Source organism: Anomalospiza imberbis, chromosome 12 (assembly GCF_031753505.1).
Source record: "Anomalospiza imberbis isolate Cuckoo-Finch-1a 21T00152 chromosome 12, ASM3175350v1, whole genome shotgun sequence".
NCBI lineage: Eukaryota > Metazoa > Chordata > Aves > Passeriformes > Viduidae > Anomalospiza > Anomalospiza imberbis.
Window position 1 is genome coordinate 16431656 of NC_089692.1, and position 18328 is coordinate 16449983.

General features: G+C 40.6%; 2 protein-coding genes across 2 annotated transcripts in view; both read right to left on the bottom strand.

Annotated features, from left to right (window-relative positions):
* Nucleotides 1-3190: 3190 nt before the first annotated feature.
* On the bottom strand, nucleotides 3191-10268 carry GCSH (glycine cleavage system protein H). The gene is made up of 5 exons (XM_068203093.1): nucleotides 10112-10268; nucleotides 6613-6692; nucleotides 5561-5624; nucleotides 3884-4015; nucleotides 3191-3320 (listed from the first exon to the last, which is right to left on the bottom strand). Exons 1-5 carry the CDS (start codon nucleotides 10230-10232, stop codon nucleotides 3223-3225), a joined length of 495 nt encoding a protein of 164 aa, XP_068059194.1. The 5' UTR covers nucleotides 10233-10268; the 3' UTR covers nucleotides 3191-3222.
* A 725-nt stretch (nucleotides 10269-10993) lies between these two features.
* Nucleotides 10994-18328, bottom strand: part of LOC137481379 (polycystin-1-like protein 2) — a 35761-nt gene continuing 28426 nt past the window's right edge. The window contains 9 exon segments of the mRNA XM_068203095.1: nucleotides 10994-11119; nucleotides 11921-12052; nucleotides 13222-13323; nucleotides 13842-14052; nucleotides 14733-14893; nucleotides 15226-15353; nucleotides 16229-16362; nucleotides 16458-16785; nucleotides 17624-17809. Of these exon segments, the coding sequence (XP_068059196.1) occupies nucleotides 10994-11119; nucleotides 11921-12052; nucleotides 13222-13323; nucleotides 13842-14052; nucleotides 14733-14893; nucleotides 15226-15353; nucleotides 16229-16362; nucleotides 16458-16785; nucleotides 17624-17809 (1508 nt within the window).

Here is an 18328-nt window from a genome sequence, read left to right on the forward strand (position 1 = left end):
GCTGCACTTCTATTCAGAGCTGCTTAACAGATTGTCTCACTGCTAATTTAATGAGAGTGCCCTTCTTTTATGCTCATCAAAACACTTGGAAGTGTTTTGATGTATTTTAGTTCTTTTAGTTTTAAACAATGGGGTTTTTTTCCTCTCTCTCTAGTAAGAAGTAAATACATGATTTCTGTTTATATACATTACAAGCCCAAGAGTCACAGAGAGATGCAACACCCACTGGCTGAAAAACAGACAAAATGTAAGGTATTCAAGCTTTTGGGTACTGGCATTGATAAAAATCTTGGAAATAAAATATGGATTGAAAAACTTAGTTCCAAGTTTAGCTTCTATTAGTCAGATAGATAACTGGGGAGATAAAGGGGTTGGTACTTGTGGAACAGTGAGGAAGTGTTGGCACAAAGAAAGATGATGATATAATTAACCCCCAGGAGATACAGAGATGTAATTTTTGGTTGTGGGATTATAACTTGCTGTAAAGCAAATCTCTCTATATTGAATCTATAATCTATATAAATTACTCTGTAATTGTAATTGTTAAGTTCTTAATCTCAGGATCAAGACTTAAGAGGTCACAGATAAAATTATTATTTTTGTAAGAAATTACCCTTTTTTATTCATTTTCTGTAGGAGCACACACTGGTGAACAAGTTTGGCGTTTTCCCCAACAATTTATACAAAAGCATTTAAAATTGTGTCATAGACCAAAGGTAATGCACATTCACTCCATCTTTTTGTGTTGATAAACACATTCGTTGTGGATTCATGTCAGCAAGTGCTGCATTCATGCTCTTGTAGTCTGCCTGAGGCTTCCTGCTGCTGCTGAACTTAGTGAAGTCATGAGATGCTCGGGTAGCAAACATCAAACAAGGAAGAACACATTGTTTTAGCAGCATAATTCAGGTAATTGTGTGAATTACAAAAAGCCACGTGAACCACATAAAAAAAAAAAAACAACCCAAGAGTACTTCGGTGCTATTGTTCCCATTTTAAGAGGAATAAGTCACTTTAAAGTTGTATAAAACTGTAAAACAATTAGGGATAGAGATGTTCTTGATCCTCCTCTTTAAGCAACAGACCATCACTTTTCTACCTGTACACCGTGAAAGAGAGGCTGAATTCTGTTTCAGGTACTTTTCCCAGACAGTTGTCAGTTATCCACACTGATGTATGTAAACTGCTAATACAGTTTAAATGGGAAAAGTTTGAGAAGAGAACAGGTTCACCAGCTTTTATTGTTCCCCAGGTTCCCTAGGCCATTGCAGAAATTACTATTTTATTAATCAAAATAAAAGAATACAAATGTTTGAAGGGAAAATGGTATGAAAATGTGTTACATTTTTATAATCTCTGCAGGGGAGATCAAGGGTCAGTGTTACATGGCAAAGAATGAAGGGCCTGTTACTCTCTAGCCAAGTGGGAAAAAGATGGTGAAAAAACAGTATCAAATAGAAACATTTTCCTGCATTCCTCCCTCCATTTACCTACACTTACTGTATTTGAAACATTTTCTTTCCCTTCCAAAATGCACAGGGGGTAAAGGACAAACTGAGGCAGGTAGTTTGTAAGAGGCCAGGACCAAGCTCCCAGCTCTCTGAGCCCTGAATGTTGTCACAATAAATACTGCATGGAACTGTGAATAATGGATAAGTAGTGAGAGTTTTTAAAACATTTACACTAGGTTTACAAGAGCCTTCTGTTTATCAGCCACTGCCAAGTTCAAACTCCTTTGGAACAGTCAAACTCCCTCATTCCTCTTACTCATTTTGCAGTTTAACTCCTGTGGAGAAGATGAAACCATCTTAAATACACAGTGGATTCCCTCTTGGCAGGGCTTTGATGTGTGACTTGTGCAGCAAAGGTTTGCTCCTAGGATTTAAACCAAAAAACCACCAAAGCAATTACTTTGACATCCCTTCAGATCATAAAAGAAACCCTTTTTATACATTACAAAGGTTTCTATATTACCAACAGTGTATTTATGCACTTTAGAAGGTCAGTGATTCACATCCCTTCAGAAAGAAGGAACTTTCAAAGCAATATGAATTTTGCTTTAGTCATCTTACATGAATTAAGCATTCCCCTGCTTCCTCTTAGATCTACCTAAATTGCTGGGGTTTGTTCCCATTTTGTGCTTAGCTGCTAATAACCATTTTAAAATTGTGGGAAAAAGTTTTAGACCAAAACTCTGCTGTACTATTGTGTTTTCCTGAAGTTCAGGTGTGTACAACTCCACCTTACCATCAGATGTCACATCAACTTTGAGTTCACATTTGTGGTTTCATTAAATATTAAGTCTAATGGAATCAGCTGCTTTAGTTCACTGGTTTGCAAAAGGTAAGTTTGGATTCAGTTCTGTGATGTCATTAGAGCAGTTGGCTACTTGATCTTAAATACAGCCACATATGGATACGTGATGTCACACTATTTCCACACATACCTGCTCTGCTGAAATCACCACAAATGCCAGGCAAAAGATGTAAAATTAACTCCTTAATTAGTTGTGACATAGGTAGTGTTCACTAGACAAAAATACAGCCTAAATAACCCACTGTAGAACCGTGATGAACCACCACTGCAGGAGCTTTGCACACTAAGAAAGCACAGAAAGGGGAAGGCAGGGCCCTCATCCCTCCTGCCTCAAAGGCAGGACTACTGGATTATACAGTAAAAAAAAAATTAAAAAAGAAGGAAAGCAAAGGACTAATAAGTTCTGTAAAGAAATAAAAAAAATAAAAATCATGCAGAGAGGTAGTTGATATGGCTTCTCCTTTTTTGGTATCATCTTTGTAACCCTAAGAAAGAATAACATGAGTAGGTCAGGAAGACACTGCTTTTCAGTGGTTTGGGAGCAATAGAAAAGTATTTCAGGGAAAACTATAGTCCAGGTCACGAGAACAGTCATGTGCCTATGACAAAATTAACATGTTAAGGCTGTTGTTACTAAATTTGATGTCAAATGAATCTATGGAACTATATATTTCAGCAAGTGAATTTTGTTTCCCAAAATATTATAGATAACATCTGCAGTTGCATGAATCAGACAACACAATAAAAAATCCTCACAGGTACACAGATGTGAAACACATTTATAGTCTTGTATATGTGATCTTAAGTGGTATTTTTCAAGTTGCCAAAACTGGATATTCAGTATTTCCTTAATTGATGACAAACTACACTGAGATATTTTATATGAATTTATTTCATTATTCCAGCTCAGTCCTCAATGGATTTTATGTATTTCTCATAGGCATCTTCGGTCATCAGTTCATCAAGTTCAGCAGGGTTTGCCACAGTCATCTTGATAAGCCAACCTGTAGTTAGGAAATGAAAAAGAATTGCTAATATCCTACAAGAACAATTCAGTCATGTTACTGCCTTAGGAAAGCACTCCCAGCAGGAACAACCAGCCTTGGATCACTGAAGAATCAGCCAGGTTTTTGTGCAGGCAGAACAACATTTCAGTATTTTAAAAAATGAACAACCAACTCATCATAAGAAATGACTTTTTGAGTCAGAGCAGTTGTGTGTTTTAGTGACAGTAGCATAGGGAGATGCTGTCTTGAAAGAATAAAGGAGCTTGATCTCTCAGTGTTGTGAACTCTTACAAGACCCAAAACTCAGAAATGCAGTCAAGGCAAATGGATTTAAATTCAGCCACAGTGTATATCTGAAAATAAGATGTTGTAAAACAGCTGTTGAAAGAAGACACTGTGATAATGCTTTTCTGTTGAATTTTACTGGGCTTGAACTATATTCAGTATATTCCATTTAAGTCTCCACACCGTTAAACTGGAAGAACAGGAATTGCAGAGTCATTTGTAGTAGCAGGGATCCACACAGTGTTCATTATTCAAAGATAAAAGTGACATCTTACCATCTTGATAACAGGATTTATTGACAAGCCCTGGATTATCTGCAAGGGCAGCATTAATCTCAGTCACTTCTCCTGAGAGAGGGGAGTAGAGTTCACTAGCAGCTTTCACACTTTCCAAAGCCCCAAACTCATCTGAAACAGAGAATGAGATTGCATGTTTCTAAGGGGAAAACACAAAGCATTTCCACTTGTTCAGTCAGACATCCTGGTGATGACCTAACCAGTGAAGATATGTCTTGATCTTGTGCAAGAAAACAGATTGAAGTCACCCACTTTATGACAAGGATCAGCATTTTATTAAATGTGATGTTTAAGCTCTTGAATTCTGGGGAATTTGTGCTAGCTGGCTACTACAGAAGGGACAGGAATTCCTTACATTTGGTTAATCCTTTTCCTGAAGCCCACAGCACACATGATATTGACTTAGAAGGAACAACACCCAGCTCTTGCTGCAAGAGACTGAACTATGCCTTTTATCTATAATTTAAACCTTTTTATTTGTAATTTGGTTACAAAATCAACAAAGCCACAATTTCAGCAATCCCATTTTTCCTTCAGAAACACAGTCAAGAGTTATATTTGCACTCACTGGAAAACACACATTAGTATTCAGAAGCACCACACTGGAAGCACCCAGCAGCTCTTCCCTTTTTCCTGTTTTGTAGGGAGTTGTGGAAATGGTGCCTGGAGCAAAGTTAATCCAGAGCAGCTCTCAGCCACAAGCAAACAAGACAGAGGCTGAAGGAACAGGGAGCTGTCACAAGAGTAGATAGGCACCAGGACAAGGGATCTGAGAACAACTTGTTCTGGGAAAGCCTGGAATTAGACTGAGGCCAGAACGGGTAGAAAAGAGAAGAACTTAAATGGAAATGAAATTCCTTCAAATAAAGCAAAACTACAAGTTGGTTAATTAAAATCCTACACAGAGAGACCTTTTGTCTAACAGTCAGTATTCAGTGTAATAGATTTGGCCAAAACAGTTTGATGGGGATCTATTCCACAAGAAGGATGGCAGAAGAAAGTCTTTCTACTTTACCTCATAAACCCTCATTTCTTTTTAAAAAATTGTCTCCAAATAATGACAATTTTTTCTTCTTATACTACTGAGACAGCTCTCCACCATAATACAGGAAAAGATTTTTCATTTCTACCTGTTAATGTTCACTTTCTTTAACAGGAAAAGTTACATAATTGAATGATGAAGAATGTAACAACTTGTACACCACTAACAAGCAAAAACTGTGATCATATTTGATACCTCAAAATTACTGAGTCTCTATATTCATAGAAAAATTAGAGCTTGATATCAGTTAGAAGTTTCACATTATGCAACTCACAAAGTGCATAACTGGAGAATTACAAATAAACACTTGAAAGTTCAGATCATATTTTAAAAACAGAGTATAGATAAAATTATCACAAAAATATTTTAATACTTTATTTTTGAATCAGTATCTTCACGGTTTAAAAAGCATGTATTTTCTGCTGTTAAGCACAGTCTGACAGTAAGAACTGAAAATTAAAGCTGTCTTTTGTAGAAATACCTGAATTTATTTTGCATCCAGGAGCCTTACAATGGTATTAGTAACCATAAATATTATTTCAGAAAATTTATCTTTGCAAAGGAAGAGTGGGATGACTAGAATAATCACTTCAGGAGCAACTAGAACTGCTTACCATGTTTACTCAATTTTGTCCCAACTTCTGGAAGACTACAGTAAACAACATCTCCTAATGCTTCCTTAAAAGAAAAACAAAAGCATTAGAGCATACATTAACAAAACTACATATAGGAGAGAACTGTTACAGTGACTCTAGAATCTGCATATAAATATTCTCTGTCTCTAAATATTGTTCTCATTCTTTACAGATTGCATATTTTTCACTTTTTCTTAGCAAATACTTAATGTGAATAAACTGTTGTGTTATCATGCCCCAAATACCAAATTATTGTTTCTCTATTGCAGTGATAATAACCCTCAGGCTCAGTTTATATGCAGATTTCTTCTGGCAGAATGGGGAATAACATCTCCTGATGATCTTAGCATCAGCTACAGAGAGCTGTTAGCACACAGTTTGTCCTCACTGACTTAATTGGGACCCTTATCACCATTAAAATTGTCTCAACTCTTCCCTGACACATGCACCCTATCTCACAAAAGACCAGAGAGTATTAGAGGTATTGACAGACACCTGAGATTAAAAGAAATGCTGCTTGTCCTGAGAAACATTAATTCAGTTTATTGATAGCTTGTCCCATTCTTTAAATTTTACGTACAGCCCAGAATTTGCCCATGACTATTCCAATCAAGTACCTGCATGAGAACAAATAATCCAAAGGAATTCTTGCCCTAGAGTAAAAACTATATGCCATGCTGTACATCTGCTCACAGCTGTTCTTTAGCCAGAGGGATTTCACCATCGTTGTGTTCAAAGGAAATTTGACCTAAAAACGTACACAATGTCCTCTTCACACAGCCACAAACTGCTCAGGCTTAGACCTGAACACTGAAGTCTCTCACCAAGTTCAGCTCTCCACAGGCTCCACCTGAAGCCATTGAGACTTTATCAGAATGCTGAAGTGGCACAAATATCATAAAGAATGCTCACTGTGTTGCATATGCAATTAAAACAATAAAAAAACCCCCGTAAATGTCCAAAGAGCAAGGACAGAGCAGATAGGCATAAATAAATATTGCAGACCTGGGCAAGGGCGGAGGGATCAATACCTGTGCAAAATTGCTGATTCCTACTGTTCCAATGCCATTTTCCACAGATATCCACTCGTGCTTGTCTGTGAATTTGCGGGCTGAAAGGAAACAAAGCTGACATTTCAGAAAGAAGTGACATGTTACTCGCTTAAATACAGTAACACATTTGCAGGCTTAAACCGTGGGGCTTTTCACTGAGTTTGTTCATTTTTCTTGGAAAATATTTTAACCAGCACATGCAATTTACAGAAGCTCAGAACATGCTCAGTGACAGGGCAGAGGCTCACTGGGTGTCCTACTCAGAGTATTATCAGTTCCTGTGCAACCATCTGGAGACTGATAAAGTACAGGAGCAAAAAGAGCAGTTCAAACAGAAGTGCAAATCTAAACTTCAGATGTGTATTTTACTCATAGTTATACATTTCTATGATAGCACAGTGGCTTTTCAAACATATTTAGTGCTTATTTCTGATACATACTTATTATGGCTGGGAAGGCCAGTGTTGGTGACTCTAGAAATATTGTGAGCATTACAGCATCTCATTCAAAGTGCAAAGCTGGCACAGTTCTGTGTATTATTAAGGCAAATTAATACAAGACAAATTAATAAGGCAACTCATACAGACAACTGCTACTTAATAGAATTGCTCTCTGTTAATAGTGTTACTGTGAGAAGAACACAGTAGTTATTCTGTATCACTTTAAAATATGTCTGTTAAAACCTTGTTAAGTCCTTTCACAGCAAGTTTACAATTCTCCTTACATTTCAGATCTGGAAGATTCAAAACAGCTTTATTACAGGCAATGTTTTTTATAAAGTCACATGGAGAAACTTCAAAAGAAGTTACTGAAAGTAACATTTTTCTTGCTAACATTTTTCCTGGAACTTTTCTTACTCTGAGAATATTCAGCCTGCCATGCCCATTTTCTCATTTCTACATAATATCCTTGTAGATTCCTTACTACTTTAAAAAAATTGTAATTAATTTATTTTTATTTTCCACTTTCAGCACCCATCCAGTCAGGCAAGGGATGTTGCAGAAACTGGAAAAGGTAATTTCTGAAACAGCTCCCTGAGTGATTAGTGCCACAGTAGTACAGCTGCACCTTCCTTTTGAGTTCATCTCTCCTCTCAAGCTCATCCTGTGGGCTGAACTCTTTAAGGCAAACACCAGAGAAACCACACTTCTGCACCTGTATACTGGTATACTCCTTGTGTATTTTCTAAAATTGTACATGAAGGAAAACAGAAGCTCTCACTGTAGACCTGCTAAAATCTTTCCAGACAGTCAATACTTTAAGCTTCTTCAGTTGCAGTGATCCTCTTGTGTCTGGAAAGTTCATGAGTGGCAAGTCTCAGATAAAACTGTGTGTCTTAGGGCCCAAATATTATAGACTTCAGTAGAACAATATGTGGGTTCACAAGTATAATACACAAACAAACATGAGTCAACTGTAAACATGAAATATTTTCCCATGAATTATCAGTCAAAAATCCACAGAATTTCATCTAGCACTACTTATAACTACAAAAAAAAATCTCATGACACACTCTAATGAACAGAGTCTTAAATGTCTCAAATCATTTTGGGTCAAGATGTTAAACTCATGGGGATTCTATTGGAAATGAGTAATGAACCGTAAAAATGGGGAATGACAATTGACAAATCTCAAACTCAAGCTGAACATTAGTGATGTTACACATGGCACAAAGAAGCCAACCAGTACATTTTTATTCAGGATAATAATAGTGTATGGAATCTGTTTATTAAGCAAGACTAATAAAAAAAAATCAGAAGATTTTCACACCAGTTTGGAATACAGCAGTGAAATGTCCTGAACAGTTAGAAGAGCACATAACTTTCTTGCAGGACAAAAGAAAAAAAACCCAACAAACCAAAACAAAACAAAAAAAAAAGTGAAAAATTAAAATTCTGAGCATGCAACAAAAACCACTGCAAATAAAGGAAAGGTCAAACTAAAAACAGTTAATAAGTAATCTCAAAATTTGAACTTTGAGCTTATGTGGTCAACCCATTAAATAAATCAACCTAAATGAATATGAAATGTCAATGCATACCAAATCTCTCTCTGCATTCTTTTACAGAAGAGCAGCTGAATTGACTCTAGCTACATTCGTTTCAACAGGACTTTGGTTTCAGTTGAACTAGCACACTCTGAACTCAGCCCTTCATTCAGTGCAACCTGCCTCTAATAAGTATTTCATAGAGACCTGAAGAGTGAACTCACACCTCCACAAAGAGGCATACAAAACTTTTCCTCTCTGCCTCAAACAAAAGTACTTTTGCTGTTTTAACTGTTTGTTATTCCTTCAAGTGATATGTATAGAAAAATAATGGGTACGTTGGCCAGAATAGTGAAAAACAGCTTAGATCTTGACTCAGTTTGCAAGTAATGAACAATAAATAATATTTCTTTCACTTGCAGCAGAAGGCAATTAAACAGGTAGGTTTGAGATTGTCTGGAAAGAAAAGGATGAGCTCTTCTTAGTGGCAGTCATTACTTTTACAGCCTGTTCTCCTCCTCTTCTTGCCCACTTTTTAACATTTCTGTTTGTTAGAGTACCCCAGGCTCTGTTTTTCAGACTTTCGTGGGTAACTTCCATTCAAAGAGAGCTTTGACAGCAGTAGATGCTTTCAGAATTAAGCACACCAAATGCAAAATCACAGCAAGCACTGATGCACGGGTGCATGCCCTGCCGTGCCGCTCGTGCAGCTGCGGCTGCACAGGAGCCAGAGCCAAACTTGTGCAGCCCAGAGCGGCTCCGGGCCCCGCAAGCCTGGCCGGGTCTTTCTGGCTGCCCACGCCAGTCCCTGCTGCGGCTCTGCCTTCGCCGGACACCCACCCCTGCCCCTTTCTTGTGCTGCTGACGCTCCTTGGAGCCAACATCAGGCTGCTTGTGAGCGGCAACCCCGGGAAAAGCGATCCGCTACTCTGGGCAAGCTGGCGTGCTCCCCGCTCGGCCCACTCTGCGGAGCCTCTTTCTCCTTCCCCAGAGGGGACTGAGCCGCTGTGCTCAGAACTGCAGTGTGGAACTGAGGTTAAAAGTTTCTGGCCAACTAACGGAGGTGAAGCTGCTCCTGTGGGAGCGCGGTCGGGAGTGCCAGCAGCGCCCGGGGCAGGTGAGGGGCGCCCGGGGGTTCAGCCATCTTGCGAGGTTCTCCGGGCCCCGCCGACACCGGGGGGCTCCGGGCAGCTGCAGCATCGCGCTCCGAGGGGCCGCCGGGCCACGGCACGGCGGGAGGCAGGGGAGGAGGGACGGACAGAGGGACAGAGGGCGGCTGCCGCCCGGGGCCGCCAGCGGGACCCGCACTCCGGCGGCTCCGCGCACCCAGCCCTGCCTGGCGGGGGCTTCCCCCGCGGGCTGGGCCGGGGCGAGCCTCCGCAGCCCACCCTGCCCACCCTTCCCGGGCACGGGCACCGCCGGCTCCCCGCGGCACCGGGCCGCTGTCCCGCCCGCCCGCCGCGCACCTCCCTCCCTCGGGCCGCCACTCACCGGCCAGCAGCAGCGAGCTGGTGCCCAGCCTGCGGGCCGCGGGCTCCCGCGGCGGCAGCGGGAGGCGCGGGCAGCGCGGCGCCAGCACCGGCCCGACCCGCCGCAGCGCTCGCCACGCCATCTTTGCCGGGGGCGGGCGGGGGCGGCGCCGGCGGGCGGTGGCGATGGCCGCGGGGCGGGGCCGGGCCGGGCCGGGCCGGCGGGGGCTGAGGGGACCCGCGGGCGCTGGGGAGCGGCCCGCGCTCGGCGCCTTGCCCCGCCGGCAGCGGGCACGGGGCCCTGAGGGCGGGGAGCCGCCATGTTCCGTGCGCCGCCGCGGCGGACACGGAGAGGATGTAGCCAGACGGTGCAACAGCCGCTCGGTGTTTATTAAATAAATACGGGCGCCAAGACTACAGCAAGTGCACGCGGGACGTTTCGCCTTAGGGTTACCGCTATTTCTTAGCTATTCCTCCAGAATAACGTGCCGGCAGCACTTTAGGGGTGAACACCGCGTCGTATTCCCAGAATCACGGAATAGGCTGAGTTGGAGTTGGAAGGGACCCACAAGGATCGAAGTCCAGCTCCTGGCCGTGCACAGACACCCCAACAATCCCGCACGTGCCTGACAGCATCGTCCAAACGCTCTCTTAGGCCTGGGGCCGTGCCCATTCCTGGGGAGCCTGTGCAGTGCCCGAACACCCTCTGGATGAAGAACCTTTTTCTAATATCCAGCACAAACCTCCCCTGACACAGCTCCAGCCATTCCCTTGGGTAAACCCATATTAATCAGAAGCTGTAATAACCTAAGCCTTTAGCCTAACCTAACTAACCACTGCGGCTGATAGCAAACAAGTAAATGCTTTGCCCACAAGCAAAGTGACTTTTCAAGGTGTTCTTCATTCACTCGCTGACAGGTCGTTCCAGCTGTTCACCAGCGACCGCCTTCTCTTCCGGCTTGCATTTTATCCCAAAGAAACTGAAGAGTTTCATTAGCATTAGATCAACAATCTCCTCTTCTTCTGAAGCCTGGAATAGTAACAAATAAGTTACTCAGAGGTGCACACCCAGAGCGGATTCAATCTCTGCTGAAGCCAGGGCAAGTTGCAAGACAAAATCTCTACTTGAGGTGAAATAAGCCAACTTTCAACAGAGCGTGAGTAACTGCCAAGCAAAACATTGTGCCAATATTTTTATCCAGACAGAGGCCCCACATGAGTATGGACACTACAGAAATTTTGGCTGTCAAATCCCATAGAAATCTCTCTACGGGAGCCTGGAGTGCACTTTCCAGCTCCCATACAGTTCATGGTATACACAATGAGACACCCACCATTTCAAGATGAAGTAAATGAGAAAAACTAAATATATATTGTATTCTATCAATCATATCCTTTGTTTTCATCTCCCATGACTTTATTTAAAACACAGAGGAATTCTAGGCAGTACTGGAATGTTAAGATGGATTTCACACCACACCGTCAATAGCTTGAATGGGTCAGGCACTCACAGTGAGAGTTTTAAAAGAAGCTGTAAAGCCTCATGCACTTCAGTAGCAGTTTGGCACTGATTTCAATACAGCCCAGCACAAGCCTAAGAGTTTTTTGATGGATGTAGTATATGAACAGAAAGCTACAAATCAGATCTGAACAGGGACTCATCTGAACAGGAATGGGCAGTGTTAATCTGGAAAATCTTAAGTGTACTTTCTGAGCAACTGTTGCTTTCTTAAGAGTTGGACTGAATTTACATGGCTTTCATCCATGGCTGAATACCTGAGTAAGCACTGAACAAAAAATGTTAAAAGCAAGAGAGCTTAGATGAACAAACCTGGTAATGCTTCTGCTCCTCACTAAAAGCAACCAGAATCACCGAAATGAACAGATTCAGTACCACAAATGTCATAAAAACGATGCAGGATCCAATTAAGAAGGAGCCTAAAATTGGATTGTAGTCCAATACCTGTATAATGCATAAGGTAAGATATTAAAAAAAAAACCAAACAAAAAAGCATACATACCTATCTACATATATACATACAAGCAGTTAAGACCCATTAAGAAGTCTATCACCTTGCAAATCCTGTGTCTAATCAATTATGACATATGTATTATACACATATATAAATCTCCTACTCTAGTATTGTCCTTTGTTGATACGATATAGTACAAAGACAACAGAATATTTTATATGTGTGTGTGTGAATATGGGCAGTCTTCAGAGGTTTTTAAGTATTTGCATTTAATTGTAATGGTATGACAGTTTCACATGAAAGTTCACAAACCTGGAGATCTGTTTATTCACAGAACATTTGAAGCCTTCTAATGCCTCACCTTTCAAAATAGGTGAAATCCCTGTATGCATTTCATTTATTTTACTGTATGCTTTACAAAGAAGCACAGTCAGACTGTCAGAAACACTTATAAACCAAGGGTTGTGAAAAATCAAACCACTAATTTTTATATAAGCTACAAAATAGGGATATGTTTTCATGATTAACATGAATGGAATGTAGAGGTGAAAATGTGCCAAATGTGCCAAATTACTGATCTTCAAAGCCACCCATATCCTATTGGATCCATGGTCTAAAAACATCCACCAAGGAGGATGTTTTTCACAGTCAGAGATGTCCAAGAATTAATCCACAAAGAAATGTTCAAAGGATATTGAAGTATTTGAAAGATCTTACTGAAAAAGTGGTATACAAAGAATAACAAAAAAAATTAACATAAAGGTCCCTTGTGGAAGGCCTTGCCTTTCTTGGGAAGATAGAGGGGGTGTTCAGAACAAACACAGGGCTTTGTTAACAATTCTTTCTGTAGCTTTCTAAGGAAATTGGTCAAAACTTTTTGTAATCAATTAGTAACATCTCCAGTTAAAATTTGAGCAGGATTCTCAATGAAAGGTTCATTATGAGCCCCCTCATGGTCGAAATAGAACATGAAAGAGGTTTCACTTGATGTCCTTTTCTTGCTTAGAAAGGATGACTGCTTTAGGGAGCTGTAGAGCTTGTAAAATTAGTTTAATGTTTAACACTGATTGAAAGTCCTTCTATTTGCTGGGTCAAAGCATATTTGATAGCTGAGATACCAATTGTATGGCTGTAACCTTCTCAAAATTAGATGTGGTACCTCCTCATAATTGAAGATTCCCAGCTGAAGACTGACCATGGTCTCTGCCGAGTCAAGGAGAGTTTTGTAAGAGTAGAGCTTCCAGCCAAATATCAGGTTTGCCTGCAGAGGACAGAAGTCATGTCTTGTGTCATGATCAGAGTCCTTGCTGCAAAATGTGTTTAACTTGAAGACCTTTTATCATGGATTCAAGAATGTCTTGTATCTGCTCAGCCTGACACTAAATATGTAAAAAATAGAACTATTTCCCACTCATAACTAGCCAAACAGAAAATGGCACTTCCTGAATGCTCCACAATTTAAGCTCTATCCAGAAAATCCTTTTCCCAGTACTTTGTTCTTTGTCACATCTATTACACATAAAGAGTCCTTATTTTTCAGCTCAGTTTTTGGTTTTTCACTAAATTTCAGTTTGCAAAGAACAGAAAAGTGGATGTTTTAACTTCTTTTGCTCATACAGAAGACTTGGGCTCCAAGCTGCTAAACTAAGATTTAGACAGGCAGCTTTATTCCATTTTACATGGCAAAGCTATGTTGCTTTTAGCATTCAAAAATAGTTGATTTAACCTGACAGTACCTGGGAGCAGACTGCAGACAAGAGAAAGCACCGTGGTACTCACAGCAATGGAATAGGCAAGAAACATGATTGCAATAACAGTGATGAATCCAGAGATATCACCCCATGCCCTCCTTAGTGTTGAAGTGATCATGTTCAGTTTAGGGTTGAGCCTCAGCAGATGCCACAGTTTCACTGTGGAGAGAAGCACCAGGAATGCAATCAGGTAGCCAAGAACTGCATCAGCTCTCGCTGTTTCACTGAAGCTTATGGAGCTGTTAGGGAAAAAACAAAAATACATAATATACCATGCACACAGAATCTTTTGAAGTGCATAAGTGGGTATTGCTAAAAAAGCCTGTGCTGGGGTTTCAGTGGAGACCTAATGTGATCCTGCTCAAGTGTTCCCACCTGCACTTCCTACTGTGTGCACATAAAAAGCTCAGTTGTGCATGGCTAAGAATTCTAAGGAGAGGAGGTCTAGCCTATAGCCCAAATTCTGCTCATTATCCTGTGATTTTATCATCTCTTTCATGTGTGACCATTTTTAAAAAGATACTATAATCTTCCATTCTGTACTAAATATTCTATTATTGTCCTCTAACCAATGGCTTTTTACAACAAAGAACAAGTTAGTTTATGTGCTTTCTGGGTGGATGCCCTGTAGCAGAAAGGCTTGTTGTTTCACGAGAGGGTGATGCAAGACAGGAAAGTAGGAGCTAAAAAAGGGAACTTGGTGCTCAAATCTGCTGGATTTTATTAGAGCAGTATCAGAAGAAAATCCTATTGCTGACACAAATCTAAGCTCTGACACACTTACAGGCTTCATTAATATATAGCCATCTAGGATAGCAATATTTAGCACAGAAAAGGTGTATCTGGGAAGAAGAAAAATAGATTTATTTCTGCATAAGTAGCAACAACAAAGGATGCACTACATAGCATTAGTACTTACTCCTCCTTATGTTCCTGGTAGTAGCTGATGTCCCGGCTCCCAAGGACTGTCCGTTTCACAAACACTGACAGAGCACTCCAGCTAATCAATATAATGGCCATCTCCAGGAGATTCCACTTGCTATGGAAGTATCTCCATCTCAGACTCTTCAGCAGCTTTCCCTGTGAGGAGTTTTACTGTTTCAGTCTCATGATCCATATCACACAATGCACCTCTGAAGATTAGGGCAATGCCCTCCACAATAAAGCAGACTGCTCGGCATTAATAAAACTACAGCTTACACTAGTTTCTCATTATCTTTCTCAAAAACAGCATCCAAGCCAAATAAAGTATTGCCTTCCTATTATTTAATACTCACACTGTACCTGATTCCATCTTCCACTGGTGCAGCATCAATGCTACTGAAATCAAGTACAGTGCTAAAGCTTTTGAAAGTGAAATCAACAGCAGACACAAGGTAATGCTCTCAGCCAAACTTTCCAGTGGGCCTCACCTGTACTATCATGTAGTACACAATAAAGAGGAAATAAATGACTTCTGCTGCAACCACAAAGATGTGGAGGCTGTTGGTGTAGGGGTAGAGCCGGACACTTTGCAGCTCGGCACTTGTGAAGAAGGCTCCTAAAAAACAAACAGGGGTCACCTCAGGGCTCTTTCTGCTTTCATACAAACAACTCAGTTCACCAGTGAGACTTCTGCTCTTGCTTTCACATCAGCGTGAGGCTGAATCCAACCACTGAACTAAGATTTAGACTTGACTATGCAAGTGACCTTATAAGGGTTTGAAATCTTCCTCAAACAGGAATTTCAGAGAGTCAAGGCTTTTAGAGTGGTAGTGCTTGTCTCCTTGAGTCTTGTGTGATAGCACAGTAGTAATCCAGTAGGTCTGAGTTTGGATTGGATTGCAAATGCAGAAATACAGCAGGATTTGGAATTTTTAAAAAAAGCTGAATCTCATTCTAAACCCAAAATTAGCTCAGTTTGGGCATTTTCTAATACTTAGACACATCCTACGGAGGCTGCTGCTCAGACCAAATGTTTTCCTATAGCCCCTAAACCAGAATCTGCTTTCACTATTCTCTTTGTTGTATCCAGATTATATATTACATGATTACATAGCTATACATTAGAAGTCATCTGGAACAAAAAAGATAGACTCCTATTTGCATTTTTGTCCTAATATTTTATTGATTAGCTGAAGTGATTAGGAAACAGGAGTTTTCTTGTTCTTGTTGTGTAAATTCTCAAGATCAAGTTTCTGTGTCATGTTTTCTTCATCAGCAGATGACCACAGCATAAGCAAACATAAGATATTCCATTATGATCTGCACTTTTCCTAAAAGGTTTAGAAAGTTTGCATTGAATCTCTCATGATTAGATTTATTAATACACTTGTCTTTCCTGAAGAAAGAACAAGGAAAATACTAATAGTGTGTAAATCTTCTTTCTGTAGGTGCATTTCTTGCTGTAATGTGTAACTCAGGAAAGGCTCTCACCTAAAGCATTGCTTTCAAACATCAGGCTTATAATGCAGAACAGGTTCACGTTGGCATTGTAGACTGTAAATTCAACAAACACTGCTCTTGTAAAGGTGTCAAGCCAGACATTGTTGAAAAGGTACTGGAGAATTCTGCCAAAAGAATGTGTAGCCAGTGATCTAATTCATACAGGAATGAGACAGTATCACATGGAGGATGCACTGATAATTTACAATACAAGTGGTACCTGGAGGCATTTTTAGGGTCAGTTCCCAGGTGAATCACATATCCCCCTCCGCTGTAGATGGCAAGTTTACCCCAGCTGGGGTGTCCTCTCAGTTTGGACTGACTCTGATACTGCCATGCTGAGCTCAAGTCAGAGGAGTTATCAAAGGCTGAGGTATTCCAGTGCTCCCCATAAACTGATGTATCTTCTGTTTGTAGAGAGTATGGAGCATGGCATTCCTCAACTACGTGCTGGAGTCTGGGAGAAATAGGGCAGGTGTCTCCTTTCACTCTTACTTGGCGAATTCGAGCACTACCCACCAGCTTGGAATTGCCATCTGTAATGAATCCTAAACAGGAGATGGAAAAGAGCAGCACTGGCAATATGACAAAATTAATAATATTTCTTCATTTCATTTATGATTCACTGATGCATTAATATTTTGCCATATATTCTTTTCTCAGAAACACTGTAAGCAAAATAGTCATGAAAATGAAACCCTCATATTGATTTGAAATGAGTTCTTAAGTAACATTCAAAATCACAGAGTTCTGTCACCCCACCTGTATTTTATACAGAAGGAAAGTGAAGCCTGGAGGAGAAAAGTGACTCACCTTGAGTGCCATAGAAGAAGAGTAGCTTTATGCAGTGCTCATGTGGCCTGTCATGTCCAAAGAACATCTCTGCTAATATATTTCAATATTTACCCTTAAATGTGAGCTGGAAAATGGGCCATCTTTTACTGGATATGGCTGGATAGAAACATGCTGATATTGCGTAATTTGCCTTCACATTGACCCAAGTCATGATGCAAACAACTCTCCTGAGGAAAAGCTTTATGGTGCCACCTGTCTGCCATTTTTTTTTTAATTATGGAGAGAAAGTTGTGTAAAACTTTCTGATATATCTGAATATCTGGAGAAAGTCATATAAAATGTGAAAAATTTAGCACTGCAGTGCAGAACTTTTGGGTTGTATTAAATATAAGGAAAATATCAGGGGATGTTTAACTTAGGGTCAAGATGTAGGGTTTTGTTATCTGCTGGTACTCATATTATAAGATTCCTTGCTAGCCTCATAGACTCACAGTCCCTTTCTCCACTCAAATATGCAAGTTAGAGTATTAAAGTATTAAAAATAATGTTTCAGAATCTGGCAAGCTGAAGGGAAACAATGCGACTCTGCACCTTTGTAAGATCCATAAAGATTTTTGAGTAAAGTAGTGTTCGCCCACGTGAAAAAATCCTGGTAACTGTAGACATCGTGGAATCCATCTGTAAAGCTGTCCTCAATGTGTTTGTTTAAATAGTAGGAATTGGGATCTCTCTGCCCATAGGCAACCAGTAACAGCATCCATAAAAACCCCAGATAGGCTGGAAAAAAAACAGAAAGAGACAGCACATGTGAGCTCTGGCTGAACGGTTACTGCTGCCAGCAGCCATTAGGCCAAGGAGGTGCTTTGTAGACTCTGAGTGACCAGCGCTAATGAATGCACCCAAGCTGCTTCAGTGTGCTGCAGTTTAAGTGTTTCACATTTGGAATATGAGTAGCTGTCAAGAAAATAAGTGGGAAGGCTGAACAGAAGTAGTCAAGGTAGCTCCAAATAATATGACTAGTCTAACTTTGTTCCAAGTGAAATTGAGGTAATTTTTTTCCCCATTGATTTTAGAGGAAATAAAACAGGGGCATAAATCATTATCTATAGATAGTATCTGCTTTTAGAAAGATGGCCTCCATCTGCTCTTTGGTTTCAGCTTTATTTAACTGTTCACCTCCTCCTTTTAGCCTTTCTGTTTTTCTTTAATCTCTCGCATTTGCAATGTGTTTCTTTACCATAAAATGAAGCCTTAGCCACACTTTTAGCTCCAGCTAACATTCCCACCTCCCTGCAG

What these genes read in the sequence shown, in the direction of transcription:
- GCSH (XM_068203093.1), bottom strand. Translation starts at nt 10,232, where the DNA reads ATGGCGTGGCGAGCGCTGCGGCGGGTCGGGCCGGTGCTGGCGCCGCGC. An exon ending in GACAAAATTGAGTAAACATG is followed by an intron (nt 4,016 to 5,560) that starts GTAAGCAGTTCT and finishes TCTCTGTTTCAG; the next exon opens with ATGAGTTTGGGGCTTTGGAA. An exon ending in TAAATCCTGTTATCAAGATG is followed by an intron (nt 3,321 to 3,883) that starts GTAAGATGTCAC and finishes TCCTAACTACAG; the next exon opens with GTTGGCTTATCAAGATGACT.